Below are 16440 nucleotides of genomic sequence, written 5' to 3'. Positions count from 1 at the left end.
TTGATCCAACTTCTTGGTGGAAAGCATGAGATCATAGCCAATAGCAAATCCACCTCATGAAGAACTTGCTCGACTTCATCAGAAAATAGTACAGTAATTCATAAAAGTTAAGCCAAAGGTAAAGTATAATCATGAACACCTGGAAGAGGTGCAACAGTAATTTATAGCATATTAAGTGCTCCTTCCACAAGGAAGTCCCACACTGCACTCCTGACATTTGGGCATGTGTGTAGAAACTGTTGTGTAGCTATGATTATTTGTTTTCAAAAAGTCCTCCAAGGTGTACCATCCCCTATCCCCATGATTATTTTTAAAATTTTAAAATTTGTCACTAAGAGCCTACATGGTTCAATAACAATAGGGATCATCCTTGCTAGTATGTGAAAGTGTTCTCTAGCTGTTGCATGCAAACCTTGGACACCCAACAATATTTAGACTTGCTCTGTAAACCAATTTAGCCTTAATAATACAAAGCATTTTCATTGTACAGTATTTAAAGAATGCCAAATGAATGTCATAACTCTGATGTCATAGAATAACACTCAACTTTCTCCGATTAAACATGTACTAAAGTTAAATTCTAAAAATAAATTAAAAGGATACATTCATTGTATGGTGAAAGATCTAAATCCAAAATTGGAGCGGTGTGAGTGAAGACTTGACCAACGACCTGATGCCGCTCAGGATACCGACGATACCGGTACACAGTTTTACCTGCAACAGTGAATATTTAAGGTCATTAATAATATATCATTGAATTCATCATAATCACATAGGGAGGTACCAAGCTATTAAAAAAAAGAGAAAATGGGTATGCAGCTTAATCACCTTTCCTTTATTGCAAGAAAGAAGATCCAATCCTTCCTTTCTGAAAGGTATGAATCTTGTAATTGCTGGATTTCTGCCTCCTGTTGATCACAATACATTATACACAGTTGCCAGAGGCCTATTCTAGAGCCCATGCTATTTGCAAATTTGAGTCATACAGTATGACCAAGATGAATTGCCATTATCTTATGCTGAGAGATATGCCAAAAGAAAATTCTAGTGGATTGCCCTGCAAGATTCAGATATTTTAGAGTTTATGTCCAAAGTCCTGATTTGCTGTGGTGAAATTAGTTTTTTTTTATCATATACAGTACAGTAATTTCCAGCAAAATGTGTTTCCCAAAATATTGTGCTTTCATTAGTAATTATTATTTTAAATAATGTATTTGTAATTCAGAAATGTTTTACTGTACTTTTAATTTATTATAAATGGTATAGAAGTTTGTTTATATTACTCTTTTCTGTGGCATCAAGTAAACCCATTGTTAGTGCACAAGAACCAACCATACGTGTCTCAGAGTGTCAAGGTGTGATAGAAACTGACGATGTTTTCAAAACCGATGATGTTCTGGCCCATCCTAGACCTTTTCTAAGGTGAAACTGGACAACTTGATAAGGGTTCAAAAGATCCAAAACAACAACACATTTATTTCATATGTGTGTGTTAAGTTATTTGCTTTCAGCCACATTGTAATATTCTATGCATATATAAACTATTAATTAGCATAAGACATCACACAAACCTTCTATTAATCCTTCCTTTAACTAGAAGCATATACTATATACTGTATATTCAATACTTAAACAATCTCCTAAAAAATAAATTTACGCATAACATCCACGAGGGAAATATGCAATATGAGCAAAAACCACATGACCCACCTTGAGCTGTATAGAGTACACCCCCACTGAGAGTGTACCGCATGCGGGCTACCCGGCCAGGGTTCACTTTCTGGGTCTCCCACTTCCATGGACGCTCACCAACACACCAACACACCAAACCTTCACCTGTGCTGGCCATCATTACACCTGCAACACAAATATACACTTCAGATGTGCACAATAAAACATTCAATGTCACTATCGTGCTAAGGCATGGAATGAGCTAATAATTCTTAATTGGCAGCTAAATAAAGACTTAGTTTTTTCAGAAAACACAAATTTTGAAATAAACTTACTAGGATATCCATTGGCTACTGAAGCGTTGTAGCCTTCTGGGGAAGGATACAAGCAAGAGATTGGGGGCTGTTCAGTGAAGGAACAAAGGGAACGTCCATCCATACTGTTCACCTTCACTTCCCCTAAAGCTGATCCAGACACAAGGACAGCCTTGCCAGACCCCCACGGCCACGACCCATCTAGGAAGCACATGTCATTGATGCTATCCTCGTGTAACTGAGAGGAGATTATTGAATGTAACCACTTGTAGCTAAAAACAGAAAATATTGAAGCCGCACAATGGGAATGAACACACATTCCTGAACGCCTCATTGTATTGCTTCAATATTTTTTCAAAGATATATTACTGTATATTCTTGCAATTTCATTGTGTAAAAACTTAATAATTGTTACATTTTTATTATAAAAGTTATCTAATCTACTTTCCTTTGCAATAACAGAATACTGTAACTAGATCAGTGTTTGTTAACTGGTGGGTTGTGAGCAGGTTTCCAGGGAAGGGGTCGCAAACTATCTGTGCTGAGCCACTGAATTTTTTTTCCAGTCTGGAGTCAAGTCGGCCAAAAGGTGACCATGTTGCTTGTGGCACAAACCCTGATAACCTTTACCAAAAATTAATCCAAAGAAAAGAGTATTTAAGCTGTCATATTTTACAAGGTATCCTAAAGGTCATAATATTGTCAAATGTATGTACATTGCTACCTTTTCACTTGTTCAAAACCCAATTCTGAGCCAAACTGATGCTGTAAAAAACAATGTTCAAGAAAAGCACATGTTGTTGCATTGAAAGAGCAATGTCAAAATGCTCCATAAATCCTAATACTATGTGAGATAAATCAATTTTTGGTTGAAGATGAGGAGGCAAATATTAAACAATTGCAAGATACAGTAATTACAGCACACAAGATGTAGTAATGATCCCAACAACTATCTGAACTATCAAAACTAATATTAGAAATAGGGTGATGTTGAGATTGAGCTACAGTACTAAACTATGCATTTTTTCTTTCAGATCCCTTCCAATCATGATTCCCCGATCATTTTTGCAATCAAATGTGGCACTTTCTAAATGGCTTAGACAATATCTGGAACCTCTGTTTTCACATTCCAGCAACATGAGCCTACACTAATCAACATTAAACAGCATTTACCAACTTTTTCATATATTGTATATCCTTATGGCTTTCTGTAGCGTCCCAGTGTGTTTGAATTTATTGTCCGCATCACTTTAGTCATCGACATATTTACTTCTATTACTGCTCAGTCCTGTATCTAATTTATGTGCATTGTAAACAACAAAGGGTCTAAGACACAGACCTAGGGTACTCCACTTATAACAGTTCTCCCACTCATTTAACTTACAATAACCCTGCTTTCTGCCAATGTAATCTAATTTTTATATTCTTATCTCGTTTAGAACAGTACTGAATTAAAAGCCTTACTCTACCCTAGGTATATAACCTCAATTTCCATTGTTGGGAGTAGGAAGCCTGTACACCAAAGGTCCTTCCCCACCTTCCCCAGGCCAACTACTGTACGGGTCTTCCCCACGATGCAACCCTCAACAATAATATTGTAATCATTACTATTGTTCATTGCTATAAATGTGTTTGAGAAAAACATGAGTTGAACACAAGTGCTGTTTTGTAAAGCCATGATGTTAGCCTTTTAATATTCTGTGCTTTTTTTGAGGCATATCCAAACAGCATTTATCATTTCTTAAACAAATTTGTCAACAACCGACAATGAACTATGTAACTGTATTTAATCCCCTTTTTAAACATTTGTACTCACCTAGTTGTGCTTGCAGGGGTTGAGCTTTGGCTCTTTGGTCCCACCGCTCAACTGTCAATCAACTGATTTACAGATTCCTGAGCCTACTGGGCTCTATCATATCTACATTTGAAACTGTGTATGGAGTCGGCCTCCACCACATCACAGCCTAATGCATTCCATCTGTTAACTACTCTGACACTGAAAAAGTTCTGTCTAACGTCCCTGTGGCTCATTTGGGTACCAGGTTTCCACCTGTGTCCCCTTGTTCGTGTACCACCCGTGCATAGTTATGTGGTACTAAATATGCAACCTTCTATAATTCTGGCACATAATTGTGTCATTACTGCCAGTATAGTTATTTTGAAACAAGCTGTACATTAATCATACAGTGAAATCTCACTCGAATGGACCAATTTGTACCCAACCACTTCCTGTACAAAACAATTTCAGCTGCATTTGAACTTTGCTATTTTTGCTTACTTTCTACACAAATTAATACATTTATATTAGTGCAAACAATACAATATACTTTTCAAACATTTCAGTATAAAATACTGTAATTAGGAAATGGTAAATATTTAAATATTTTGATTTTTTTTTTTTTACATTTAATGGCACAGAATTCAAGTTTAGGGAATGTGTGATCCCATTCCACCTGAATCTTTCATTATTTTATGTTGAAACTTATTGCAATGATCTTATAACCTGAACAAATCCCCCGCATTTCATCCAGACTTCTGGCAGACCAGGGCCCAGATTCATGAAGCAGTTACACAAGCACTTACGAACGTGTACATCTTTCCTCAATCTTCGAAGGCTTTGGTTACATTTATTAAACAGTTTACAAGCATGAAAATTTCCCACTCAACTGTTGTTGTTATAATAAACAGCCTCCTGGTGCTTCCGAGCTCATTAGCCGTTTAATAATTGTAAACAAAGCCACCAAAGATAGAGTAAAGATGTACAGGTTCATAAGTACCTTCGTAACTGCTTCGTGAATCTGGCCCCAGGTTCTGTTCAAGCGGGACTCCATTCTAAACAAGACATACCAAGAGAAAATTCATAAGCTTAAAAAGTATCTTTTTATCTTTATTATTATCTTTAGTGACAATCATAATGGCTGAACGCATGCTATAATCTTTAAGGTATACTTTCGTCTAATTTTAATTCTTTCATGAAATAACAAGCCATACCTTCAGTTGCTGCTCTATTGTTTTCCTTTATCCTCCAAAGTCCTCTTAAACAAATATATAAAGAAAATCATAATATTGTACAGTACTGTATACCAACAGGAGAAATTATCTCTACCAATGAGCATTTGTACCGAAGGAAGAACACAACATTTTTGTCTCTTTGTGCAAGAGGTTGTGTGTGCACTTCTCAGTATCAACACTATTACACTTGCTGCTGCTGATCTCTAAACCATTCAAACGGTGCTCTACACAAATATTTTGTTAGATTGCTTATTACCTCCATCAGAGAGAAAATTAAGCACAGCTAACGACACATACCTGTGGATAATAATGGTAATTGTCAGGAGAAAATGATAAGCCTTTATGACTATATAGCACATGGGAGAAATATGAGGATTTGAGCTGGGATAGGAAGGCGGGGTGAAGTAGCGGGCCCCAATCACTTGGACCATCAGGGGATTGAATGCCGACCTGCAAGAAGCAAGGCCGTTGCTGCACCTATCAGTCCAAGTGGATGGACTTGAATATCTGTGAAGTAAATGGTTATACAAAACATTTGCAATAGCTTACAAAAGAAGTACTGTACTGTACTGTACTGTAATTCCAAATGATACTAATACTGTAAAACCACATGAACATATAAAAAAAACATACGTCATAGATAAAATCAAGTGGAAGCGGCATTCTGAGATCAAGAAGAGTAATGCCTCTAGCATTGACAGTGGTGCAGGCGGCCAGGTACGGTAAAGATGGGTGTACAATGAGTGGCTGTCGAACATCAACTGGACTTGCACAGTTGTCATATGCCAGCAAGGGAGTCCCTTTTTCTATATCCACAATGTTCACTTTCCGAGACACAGAAGTAGTGATGGCCTGTCAAAAAAGTGGAAAGTTAACAATATGGAGGCAAAGTGAACAATTTTGGAATACTTTTAAATATAGCAACAAAGTTATGAAAAATGTATTCTTCAGGGTTATTTAAAGTGAAATAAACAAATTCAAACACCAACTCCACTATTCACTTTGCAACAGCAATCTGATAAAACCATAAAAATCCCTACTTAGAATCAAATCAGTTTCAATTTGACACTACAGTATAGCAGACTGCATTAAGAAAATAATTATAATACAGTATTATGAATCAAATCTGTACCTGATGTACCATTCCTATTCAGAAACTCCATACAGGCAGTCCAATTTCGGAATGGGATGCATTCCGAGAAGGCATTCGTAAGTTGGCCGCTCGTAACTATGAATCAGATTTCTTGGAGAAGCAATGCTATAATGTATGAAATGCCTCTTTCTGGTTGGTTCTTGGTGGCTTCCTGTAGCTAGTCACACAGAAATACACCATAAACGAGTCACATTCATGCTAGGAGTTTCTAATAGCCTACCGGAGACCAGAGCCAAAACCTGGTCCCCTATCACAGAAGCACAGGGACCAGGGTATTGATAAGGTTTCCTTGGTGAGAGTGACTAAAGAAAATAAGTGAAGCAAAATAGACAATGCAATGTTCATAGAAATAAGAACTGAAGCAGCAAACAAATCCACAAATGATCCACCCATTAGACAGTTCAAACCATCCTAGTTTCAACAGACCACTGACAGGTGTCAGCACCACTTGGAGCTGCTGGCTTCCCAAGTCAACATTCCTCAGTTCATAGTCCAAAATGATAAACCCCGACACACCTGCTACGGGAAGGACGGACCAGAGAGTCACCGAGTCTCAATCGAAGAGATATTTCATAACATTCAATGCTAATTTTCTGGAGGAGCCAAAGTGTGGCCACTTGTTCCTAACTAATAACAGATTAGAAAACCGGGATTTAATAGGGAAGAGGAGAGCGATGCTCACACCCTCAAAAAGGAGAAACCAGGATGGGAAACCCAAACCAAAGCAACACAAACCCAACTGGGAACCGGAATCAGGTAGAGAGAAAGACCTGGGGTTTGATATCACAGTGAATCCGTCTCCCGAAGCTCACATCAATCAGTGGGTTGGCCAAAAAGAAATGCCTTTAGAAACTTGTGCAAGGAATCATAAGGAACATTGTATACTACATATGTTCAATTCTGGAGTATGCAACTCCAGCATTGAAGCCATATCTAGTCAAACATAAGACAAAGTTAGACAAAGTAAAAAAAAAAATGTTACCAGACTAGTCCCAAAGCCGAAAGGTATGAGTTAAGAGGAAAGGCTATTGGAATTCAACCTTATATCATTGAAAGACAAGAAGAGTTGGGGGAAACATGATTACCACCTACAAAATTTTGAAAGAAATTGACAGGTAGATAAAGACAGACTATTTAGCAGGGGATTCATTAATAAGGGGAACACAGGTATAAACATAGTAACCAAATGAGCCACAGTAATATTAGAAAGAATTTTTTCCAGTGTCAGAGTAGTTAACAAATGGAATGCACTAGGAAGTGATGTGGTGGAGTCTAGAGGCAGACTTCGTACATCTCTTCAAATGTAGATTTGATAAAAGCCCAATAGGCTCAGGAACCTGTACATTAGTTAATTCAAGGTTGAGAGGCAGGACCAAAGAGCCAAAGCTCAACTCTCTCAAGCACAACTAGGCAAGTAACTAATACTGTACTATCAATTTGGGTTTTTCCCGTCATCAAAAATATAATCCTTACCTTCGAGCCATCTGGAGAGAAATTGAGTGCGTTGATGGCTCGTGCAAGACTGAGTGAACCGAGGGGAACCGAGCGTACTATCTCTCCTCGTAAAGCATTGACTACTGTTATCTCTCCTTCACTACCTCCAAATGCGAATGCATATCGATCCTGCAAATAGATTATAAAATGATACATGGCACAGAAGGTAATAGAAACATCTAACAACTCTGCAGCATTCCCTAATATGCTCATAGCAAAATTATATTTTAAGAAAAATAAGTGTAGAATATTAGTCATGATTCTGAAAACATTACAAGGTGTGGCTACCTGATCAAGCAGGCTATGGCTTGTTGATATCGATATCACTGATATTGATATCAATAAGTTTATATCGATATCAACATACGGAGAAGGAAAGATTTTGGCCACAGTAACTACATTATAATTATACAGTAATTTAAATACCAAAGCCTACTAACGAATGAATGAATGAATAAACGAATGGGTTGAATGAATAGCAAAACAATTTCTACATGCTTAGACCTACAGTACTTACCTATGGATTACTAGTTATATAAAAAGTAATCCTAGTAGGAATATAGAGCCTACTTATCTGCAAGCTGAAGAGACAGCAACTAATATTTTCATACATACTAACCTAAATAAATACACAGCAATTACTATCACTAATTATGTACCGTATCTTTCTGACCTTTGGATGGAATGTACAGCAGGTGGGAATATTGTTCTTCTGTTGTATAAACTGCACACTGCCCTCCTCCTCCATCCTACTGCAGATAACGCCACCAGAACTACCATCACCACCACCACACCGTGAATGCAGTTTCTTCCTCGTCACAGCTGACACACCATTATAACCATCTTTATCTGCTACAAAATGAAAAGCTAATTTAAAAGTGCAAAACATTTGTAAACTATGTACTATGTCACTAAATGTAATACAAATATTAAACTGTAACTAAAGAAGCGTGGTAAACAAAAAAGCTAATTAACAAATCAGGTCAGATTTTCATGACAACTTATGGCAGCCTTAGCCTTTCTGCCTTAGAATTACTGTACCGTATGGTGAAAACAAACACTTCACGGATTCATGCAGCTTGAATATGAGCTTTGTATATTATACATGTGCCCAGTATGCATCAGTTTTTTCACACCCAAAAATAACTGTAGTCAAATTAAACAACGTGAACTCTGATTACGATAGGTTAAGAGCGCTGTACGTCTCATCTTATGAAGCAGCAGAGTGCTGATCGAGTAGAGTGGTACTCGTTTCTCTGATGTTATGCAGCATTTATGATATGATGAACGGAAGAAATGTTATTTATAATATCTGCAACTTTCTTTCCAAATATTGCTCCTCTTTTTTTCACATACGAAAGTGAAAAATAAAGTACAGTAATAACATTGATGATATTATATTAGTGGTGAAGATAGTATTGTACTATAGTATATGCAAATGTATCTCAAGGTAGGAGGAGATGAATGCCCCCACCCAAAAAAAAAAGATGAGCAGGTATGATGAGCGACGAGACATGATATGCATGTGAAAATCTATGTATGCGAAGAAGCTGAAATATCCCAATGTATTTGTTATACAGTATGTACATAAGTGGAGTTTTAAGAAATATTTCTAATGTCTTCCACAATAAACCCTCAACTGATCTACTAATTTCCATCCAAAATAAACTCTTCCCTGTTATACTTTAGAAACAGGAAATTATCCAAGAACTCTGGAATTTTATCCAGGAATTTTAAACACATACAAATTTAGTACACCATGAAAAAAAACCTTCTGCAAAATACCAGCATGCCACAAATTAAACTGCCATCTTTCTTTCCTAAGTTCAGAGACATTATGCAAAGCCGCCATGTTCAAGTACTTTAAACATATCATTCAACATAATAAATGTTTATGAGAGTATGACTGCCTGGAGTGTTTATAATGTCTTATTTCCTATTCAACTCCATTTAAACAGTGCCTGTTAGGGAAATGCATCAACAATTCCTGACATTTCAAATATTTTCTTTGTACTGAAAGGAAAATACATAAAACCCTTGACATTATACAATGAAAAGGTGTGGTGTAGAGGACAATGAGAGTCACACGGAAATTCAAGATAAGCATCACTGGGTCTCAAGTTAAACAGTAATTGGATGAGGTGACCTTAGCTTGAAGGATATTATCTTGAGGTTATCTTGAGATGATTTCAGGGCTTAGCGTCCCCACGGCCCGGTCCTCGGCCAGGCTGTTAGGCGCCTCTTAGGATAGGATCACTTAGGATAGTGATAAGCCTAAAATGAATCATATCTCCAACAATAACAAAATATACCAGCATATAAAGGCCTATACTGGCATGCCAAAAGAAACTATGAATTTCCTAAAACAAATCTATTAAACAAACTATTACAACCTAATTTATACATATAATTCTCTGTCAAGGACAGGTAGCCTGTTTATATATATATATACATTATTCTTATTTGAGGCCGCCCCCAGAGTGAACTACTGACCCTTCCCAGGATGCATCAGTTGACTACCTCACAGGTACCTATTTACTGCTAGGTGAACAGCGGCATTAGGTGATATGCAACATGCCTAACCATTTCTGTCCTGACCAGGATTTGTACCCGAGATTCCCAACTGCCGGTCAAGAACGAACCGAACCGTACTACCAAGACCCCAAATATCCGTAAGAGGTATATAGGCAAGAAAAGGCTAGAAAATGCAACTACGTACAACATTTTGAATAATTAAACAAAAAACTTCTCCCATGCCAAAATAATAACCTTTTATTATTTAAAATATATTATTCTAGAGATTATTATATATATATATATATATATATATATATATATATATATATATATATATATATATATATATATATATATATATATATATATATATATATATATATATATATATATATATATATATATATATATATATATATATATAATCAAAACTTGCCCATTACACGAGGGCGTCACTAACTACCCTTCTGACTCCAATTGACTAAAAGATTGAGAGCCGGGACCCTAGAGCTGAAGCACCCTCAAGCACACAGCTAGGCGAGTACTCAACAAACCACCACCAACAGTACCCTCAAATGTTCAAAACACTCATTCACCTGACACACCTGTTCACCCCGTGTTCACACTTGAGCGGCAGTGTTCACTTCAAGCCGTGTGGTGCTAGAGGAGTATAGTGTGGGTGCAGGCAAGGGTCTCCTCCTCCTCCTCGGCCAGGCACCAACCAGATATTTTCCTCCAAATCAAAACAAGCAATGAGGTGGTTCTTGTAGCTGAGGTGTTTGGGGCCGCCAGCCGCTGGTCGTGCCTTTAATCTTTCTCACTCACCCACTCACTCATATCTTCATGTCGTTTACTATCTAATTAACTTATAAAATAAAACAAAATAAAATAAATAATAACTTATAATTCATTTGGATAGAAACTATGCTTAAAAAAAATATATACGTAAGATAGATGTTGTAATATTATTTTAAAAGCACTAATATTTACATACATTTCTGCGGCCGTTCGCTCAAAGACTAAGACTGATTTATACGGATTTCAATATTGAAAAATACTAGATAACAATACAATTTGTTTTCGCATTTTCAAACTTGTACTTTACCTCACTTTATATTTTCTTAGCAGAAAAGACTAATATATACAATACATTTACAATATCTACACATTAAACCTGCCTCCAGAAAATATGCCTATATTAATAGTGAAATCATGGAGTCTACAATTCAAGTAACAATACAGTAGTTTATTTACGTTACTAACATAATGAAAACACTAAGGGGTAATTTAGAAAAATGACGAACATAACATAACAGAGTATAATAGTATAATTTAACTTTAATGGAGCCTATTCTCATTTCCTTCAGTTCAACAGTTCTTTACTTCCAATGGGACGGTAAAACCACTCTGGGGCCATATTGAGGCGCCATTTAAGAAACTAGGCTCACAAAAAGAGGAACACACTGCCACTCAAAGGCAGAAAGCACTAATATTAAGTTATGGCCACAACTGGTGGTTTAACATAGTACACAATATTGCTGTTCCTGCTACATAACCACTGTAACATGCTCCCTTGTATATTTTACGAATAAAATATTGTATGTTATGAGCAGCGTAGATTATCCAGCAGACAGTATGACAAAGTAATGACCAGTCTTAGGCTGGGGGTATTGATTAATTATATGGTCACGAATATCTCAACACGCCTTAGCACTTCCAATATAAACTGTGTGAGAAAACAATGACCTACTCTTTAACATTAATGAATGCCCAATACTGAAATGGGGTATATGAACATATAAACTATGTGATTTACTCATTATAAAAAGACTAAGCACGTATGGCTATATACATCATCCTTGTTAGAGGATATTCAAGAGATCATAGATACGATTCATCATGCCAATACGAGAGCAGAAAGACCCAAGTCCAGTGACATCAGAGGTCACTGAGAGACACGTTCAGCATGGGGACAGTGGGACAGCAAAATGTCCTCCCATCTTGAAAATCAAGACATCCTACTAGGACAGGCCTTTCATTCACTCGAGGATATTAGAAAATACCCCACAATGTCTATCCAATGTTTCCCAATACAAACAATAGAGTCTGGACTGACATCTGAATGATAAGCCACCCTGAGACGGCTGTAATGGGTTAATGTCCTCTACCCTCATATAGGTAGAAGCAGTGCTGTCTAGTGTCGCTAACTTGTTTGTTAAAAGAAACGCTAATATAGAATAAGGAAGCAGCACATTGCTGTGTACCTAAGCTTCTTAATAACAAGCTTCTTAATAACTTCTTCGCCTGGCGTTCCGCGAGCGCTATGTCATGGGTTCGTATCCTGGCCGGGGAGGATTTACTGGGCGCAATTCCTTAACTGTAGCCTCTGTTTAACGCAACAGTAAAATGTGTACTTGGATGAAAAAACGATTCTTCGCGGCAGGGGATCGTATTCCAGGGACTTGCCCGAAACGCTACGCGTACTAGTGGCTGTACAAGAATGTAACAACTCTTGTATATATCTCAAAAAAAAAAAAAAAAAAAAAAACAAGAAATTTATATATTTTGCGAGATCTTTTGACCGTATTACGTGACATGAGAAAACCCCCAACGCAAAAAAACAAATTAATAATAAAAATAGAATAATTCCCTACATAAGAATAAATAACAAATATATGAAATCCATTGAAACACTTTCAAAAATTATTCAAAACAAAAGACGACCGTCGGCCATGTTGTTGCCATGGTTACGGTGGATGTAAACAAACAGAGCGGCCTCCTACACACCACCCACACCAGAGCACAACTTGTGGACCTCCTGTAAGTTAACATATTTAGTGCTCTATGTAATGATACACTAAATGAATTGACTTCGGAGCGAGTTATTGGCTTTGCGACAATATACCAATTAATCATTAAAATCTGAAATAATAACCCAGAGTGCTTAAGCTTGTATATAAATAACATAAATGCTACTTACTACCACTACTGCTTATTATAATAATAATAATAATAATAATAATAAATCACAGTGATACAAAGCGATGCGCTCGAACCTATCAAGAGAGAGAGAGGGAGAGGGAGAGAGGGAGAGGGAGAGGGAGAGGGAGAGAGGGAGAGGGAGAGAGGGAGAGGGAGAGAGGGGGAGAGGGGGAGAGAGAGAGGGGGAAAGAGAGAGGGGGAGAGAGAGAGAGACAGACAGACAAAGAGAGACAGAGACAAAGAGAGAGAGAGACAGACAGAGAGGGAGCAATGTATATGAATGCAATGAGATACAAGATAATAAACAAAACATACCAATAAGATGAGTGGCGAGCCTGGAGCTGGACTCACATGTATCCTGTGGACAGGTGGCGGTGACGGGCGGGCCGGGAATGGCGATGGGTGGAGGAGCTCCTCCTGGAATGGGTGGCCAGGCAGCGAGGAACCTAGAGGAGAGCCATGTACTGGAGGAGGCAGCGAGGCAGGATACCCGCATCGTGGAGGACCGAGTGTGGCAGCACCTGGCCAGCGTTCCCTGCCTCGACCATGTGCACACAGAGCCAGCTATCGTGCCTCAGACTGTAGCCACCTGGTCGCCGCCCAGAGGTCAGTCTGACCTCGGTCAAATTGCTGAAAGTAGCGAATTTGTAATAAGAGTAGCCCAATTGTTTTGTTTAGTGACTCATGCGGGTTTCAAAGTAATATATTTTGATATATAGAGTATACTACACGATGGTAATTGTTAATATTATTTCTGCACAGACACTATATATATATATATATATATATATATATATATATATATATATATATATATATATATATATATATATATATATATATATATATATATATATATGCGAACAAGCCTGAATGGTCCCCAGGACTATATGCAACTGATATATTCAGGGGTGTGAGTTTTCAGTTATATATATATATACATATATATATATATATATATATATATATATATATATATATATATAATTAAAATAAAATAATAGGATAAGTTACCAATATTTACTGTATGAAGTATAATGGGTGTAGAGTCCTTCCACGTCTTCCCAATTGTAGATTATCAAGAAGATCTTCGATCAAAAACGCAATTATAAAACACACATATGCGCTGGCGTGTGTTCGCTTCAGTTCTCGTCTGCAAGATAATAAAATGTCCAATAGAAATTGAGAACAAGTTAAAATTGTGAATAATAAGATGGCACATGAATGTATTATATTATAATACAAAAATATTTTTCAGATATGCGAGGCGATTTATCCTTATACAATTGAATGACTTAAATAAGTTTGTCTTAACATCTTTCATACTGCAAAATCATATCAAAATATCAACACTAAAATCATTGTAGCCCGAAACGCTGTGTGTATTAGTGGCTTTAGGCATAGTATGTCCTAGCTTTGTCTAGAAGCCTAACATTCTGCTTGTAACTTTTTGAATGTATTTACTTTTACTTGAATAAACATTATTATTATACAGATAATAAATGTGGGCTGACGTGCTAAGCGCACTGCTTATAATGTTGTATATCTTATTATCTATCAGGGATTGCTTTGTCTCTTATTACAGAAGGAATAGACTCAAGATGGTGCAAACAATACAACTGCAATAATCTATTGGATTACTTGCAATGTTTGCAACTATACAGTAGTTGCACATTGCCTTTATTTTTTGCCGCCAGAGGTGGATAGTTAAGCATCCCCTATCCAACCAGTGAGTGGTAGTTTATTGTGCACCCCGAAGCCCGACCAGTTATTTAACCGGAGCCCGACCAGTTATTTAACCGGAGCCCGACCAGTTATTTAACCGGAGCCCGACCAGTTATTTAACCAGAGCCCGACCAGTTATTTAACCGGACCCCGACCAGTTATTTAACCGGAGCCCGACCAGATATTTAACCGGAGCCCGACCAGTTATTTAACCGGACCCCGACCAGATATTTAACCGGAGCCCGACCAGTTGTGTAACCACAAGCCTAGCATGAGCGAACCGAACAAAAAAACATTTGAAGCACAACCATGCACGAACCAAAGCCCGACCATGCACAACCCACAGCCCAAGTGACACCCCCGGAGCCCGACCGGTTATTTAACCGGAGCCCGACCAGTTGTGTAACCGAAGCACACAAGTTGTGTAACCGGACCCCGACCAGTTGTGTAGTCGCAAGCCTAGCATGAACGAACCGAACAAAAAACATCTGAAGCACAACCATGCACAAACCGAAGCCCGACCATGCACAACCCTTAGCCCTAGTGACACCCCCGGAGCCCGACCAGTTAAGTAACCGGAGCCCGACCAGTTATTTAACCGGAGCCCGACCAGTTATTTAACCGGAGCCCGACCAGTTGTGTAACCAGACCCCGACCAGTTGTGTAACCAGACCCCGACCAGTTGTGTAACCAGACCCCGACCAGTTGTGTAACCAGACCCCGACCAGTTGTGTAACCAGACCCCGACCAGTTGTGTAACCAGACCCCGACCAGTTGTGTAACCACAAACCTAGCATAAATGAACCAAACAAACAATTCAAAACAAACAACATTAAACAAAAAACATCTGAAGCACAACCATGCACAAACCGAAGCCCGACCATGCACAACCCTTAGCCCAAGTGACACCCCCGGAGCCCGACCAGTTAAGTAACCGGAGCCCGACCAGTTATTTAACCGGAGCCCGACCAGTTATTTAACCGGAGCCCGACCAGTTGTGTAACCGAAGCCCCACCAGTTGTGTAACCGGACCCCGACCAGTTGTGTAACCGCAAGCCTAGTATGTACGAACCGAACAAAAAACATCTGAAGCACAACCATGCACGAACCGAAGCCCGAGTGACACCCCTGGAGCTCGGCCAGTTGTGTAACCGGAGCCCGACCAGTTGAGTAACCGGAGCCCGACCAGTTGAGTAACCAGAGCCCGACCAGTTGAGTAACCGGAAGCCTAGCATGAACGAACCGAACAAAAAACATCTGAAGCACAACCATGCACGAACCGAAGCCCGACCATGCACAACCCTTGGCCCAAGTGACACCCCCGGAGCCCGACCAGTTATTTAACCGGAGCCCGACCAGTTGTGTAACCGAAGCCCCACAAGTTGTGTAACCGGACCCCGACCAGTTGTGTAACCGCAAGCCTAGCATGAACGAACCGACCAAAAAACCTCTGTAGCACAACCATGCACGAATCAAAGCCCGACCATGCACAACCCACAGCCCAAGTGACACCCCCGGAGCCCGACCAGTTATTTAACCGGAGCCCGACCAGTTATTTAACCGGAGCCCGAC

The 16440-nt window shown here is 38.6% G+C and overlaps 1 protein-coding gene across 6 annotated transcripts in view; it reads right to left on the bottom strand.

The window, feature by feature from the left end:
* LOC123771681 (uncharacterized) overlaps positions 1-16440 on the bottom strand; it is a 148847-nt gene that overhangs the window by 6704 nt on the left and 125703 nt on the right. Inside the window, exons 4-11 of one of the 6 annotated variants that reach the window (XM_069313363.1) lie at positions 14158-14296; positions 13459-13773; positions 8318-8496; positions 7624-7773; positions 5631-5849; positions 2007-2223; positions 1711-1857; positions 604-714 (exon numbers count right to left, since the gene is read on the bottom strand). In XM_069313363.1, the coding sequence (XP_069169464.1) occupies positions 604-714; positions 1711-1857; positions 2007-2223; positions 5631-5849; positions 7624-7773; positions 8318-8496; positions 13459-13639 (1204 nt within the window). In that variant the 5' untranslated portion in view covers positions 13640-13773; positions 14158-14296. Of the gene's footprint in view, positions 1-603; positions 715-1710; positions 1858-2006; positions 2224-5630; positions 5850-7623; positions 7774-8317; positions 8497-10757; positions 10965-13458; positions 13774-14157; positions 14297-16440 lie in introns of those variants that run through there. The other 5 variants (XM_069313364.1, XM_045764325.2, XM_045764326.2 and 2 more) reach the window with 5 other exon arrangements.

This window comes from Procambarus clarkii, chromosome 75 (genome assembly GCF_040958095.1).
Source record: "Procambarus clarkii isolate CNS0578487 chromosome 75, FALCON_Pclarkii_2.0, whole genome shotgun sequence".
Lineage (NCBI taxonomy): Eukaryota > Metazoa > Arthropoda > Malacostraca > Decapoda > Cambaridae > Procambarus > Procambarus clarkii.
This window is presented reverse-complemented; position numbering and strand designations above follow the sequence as displayed.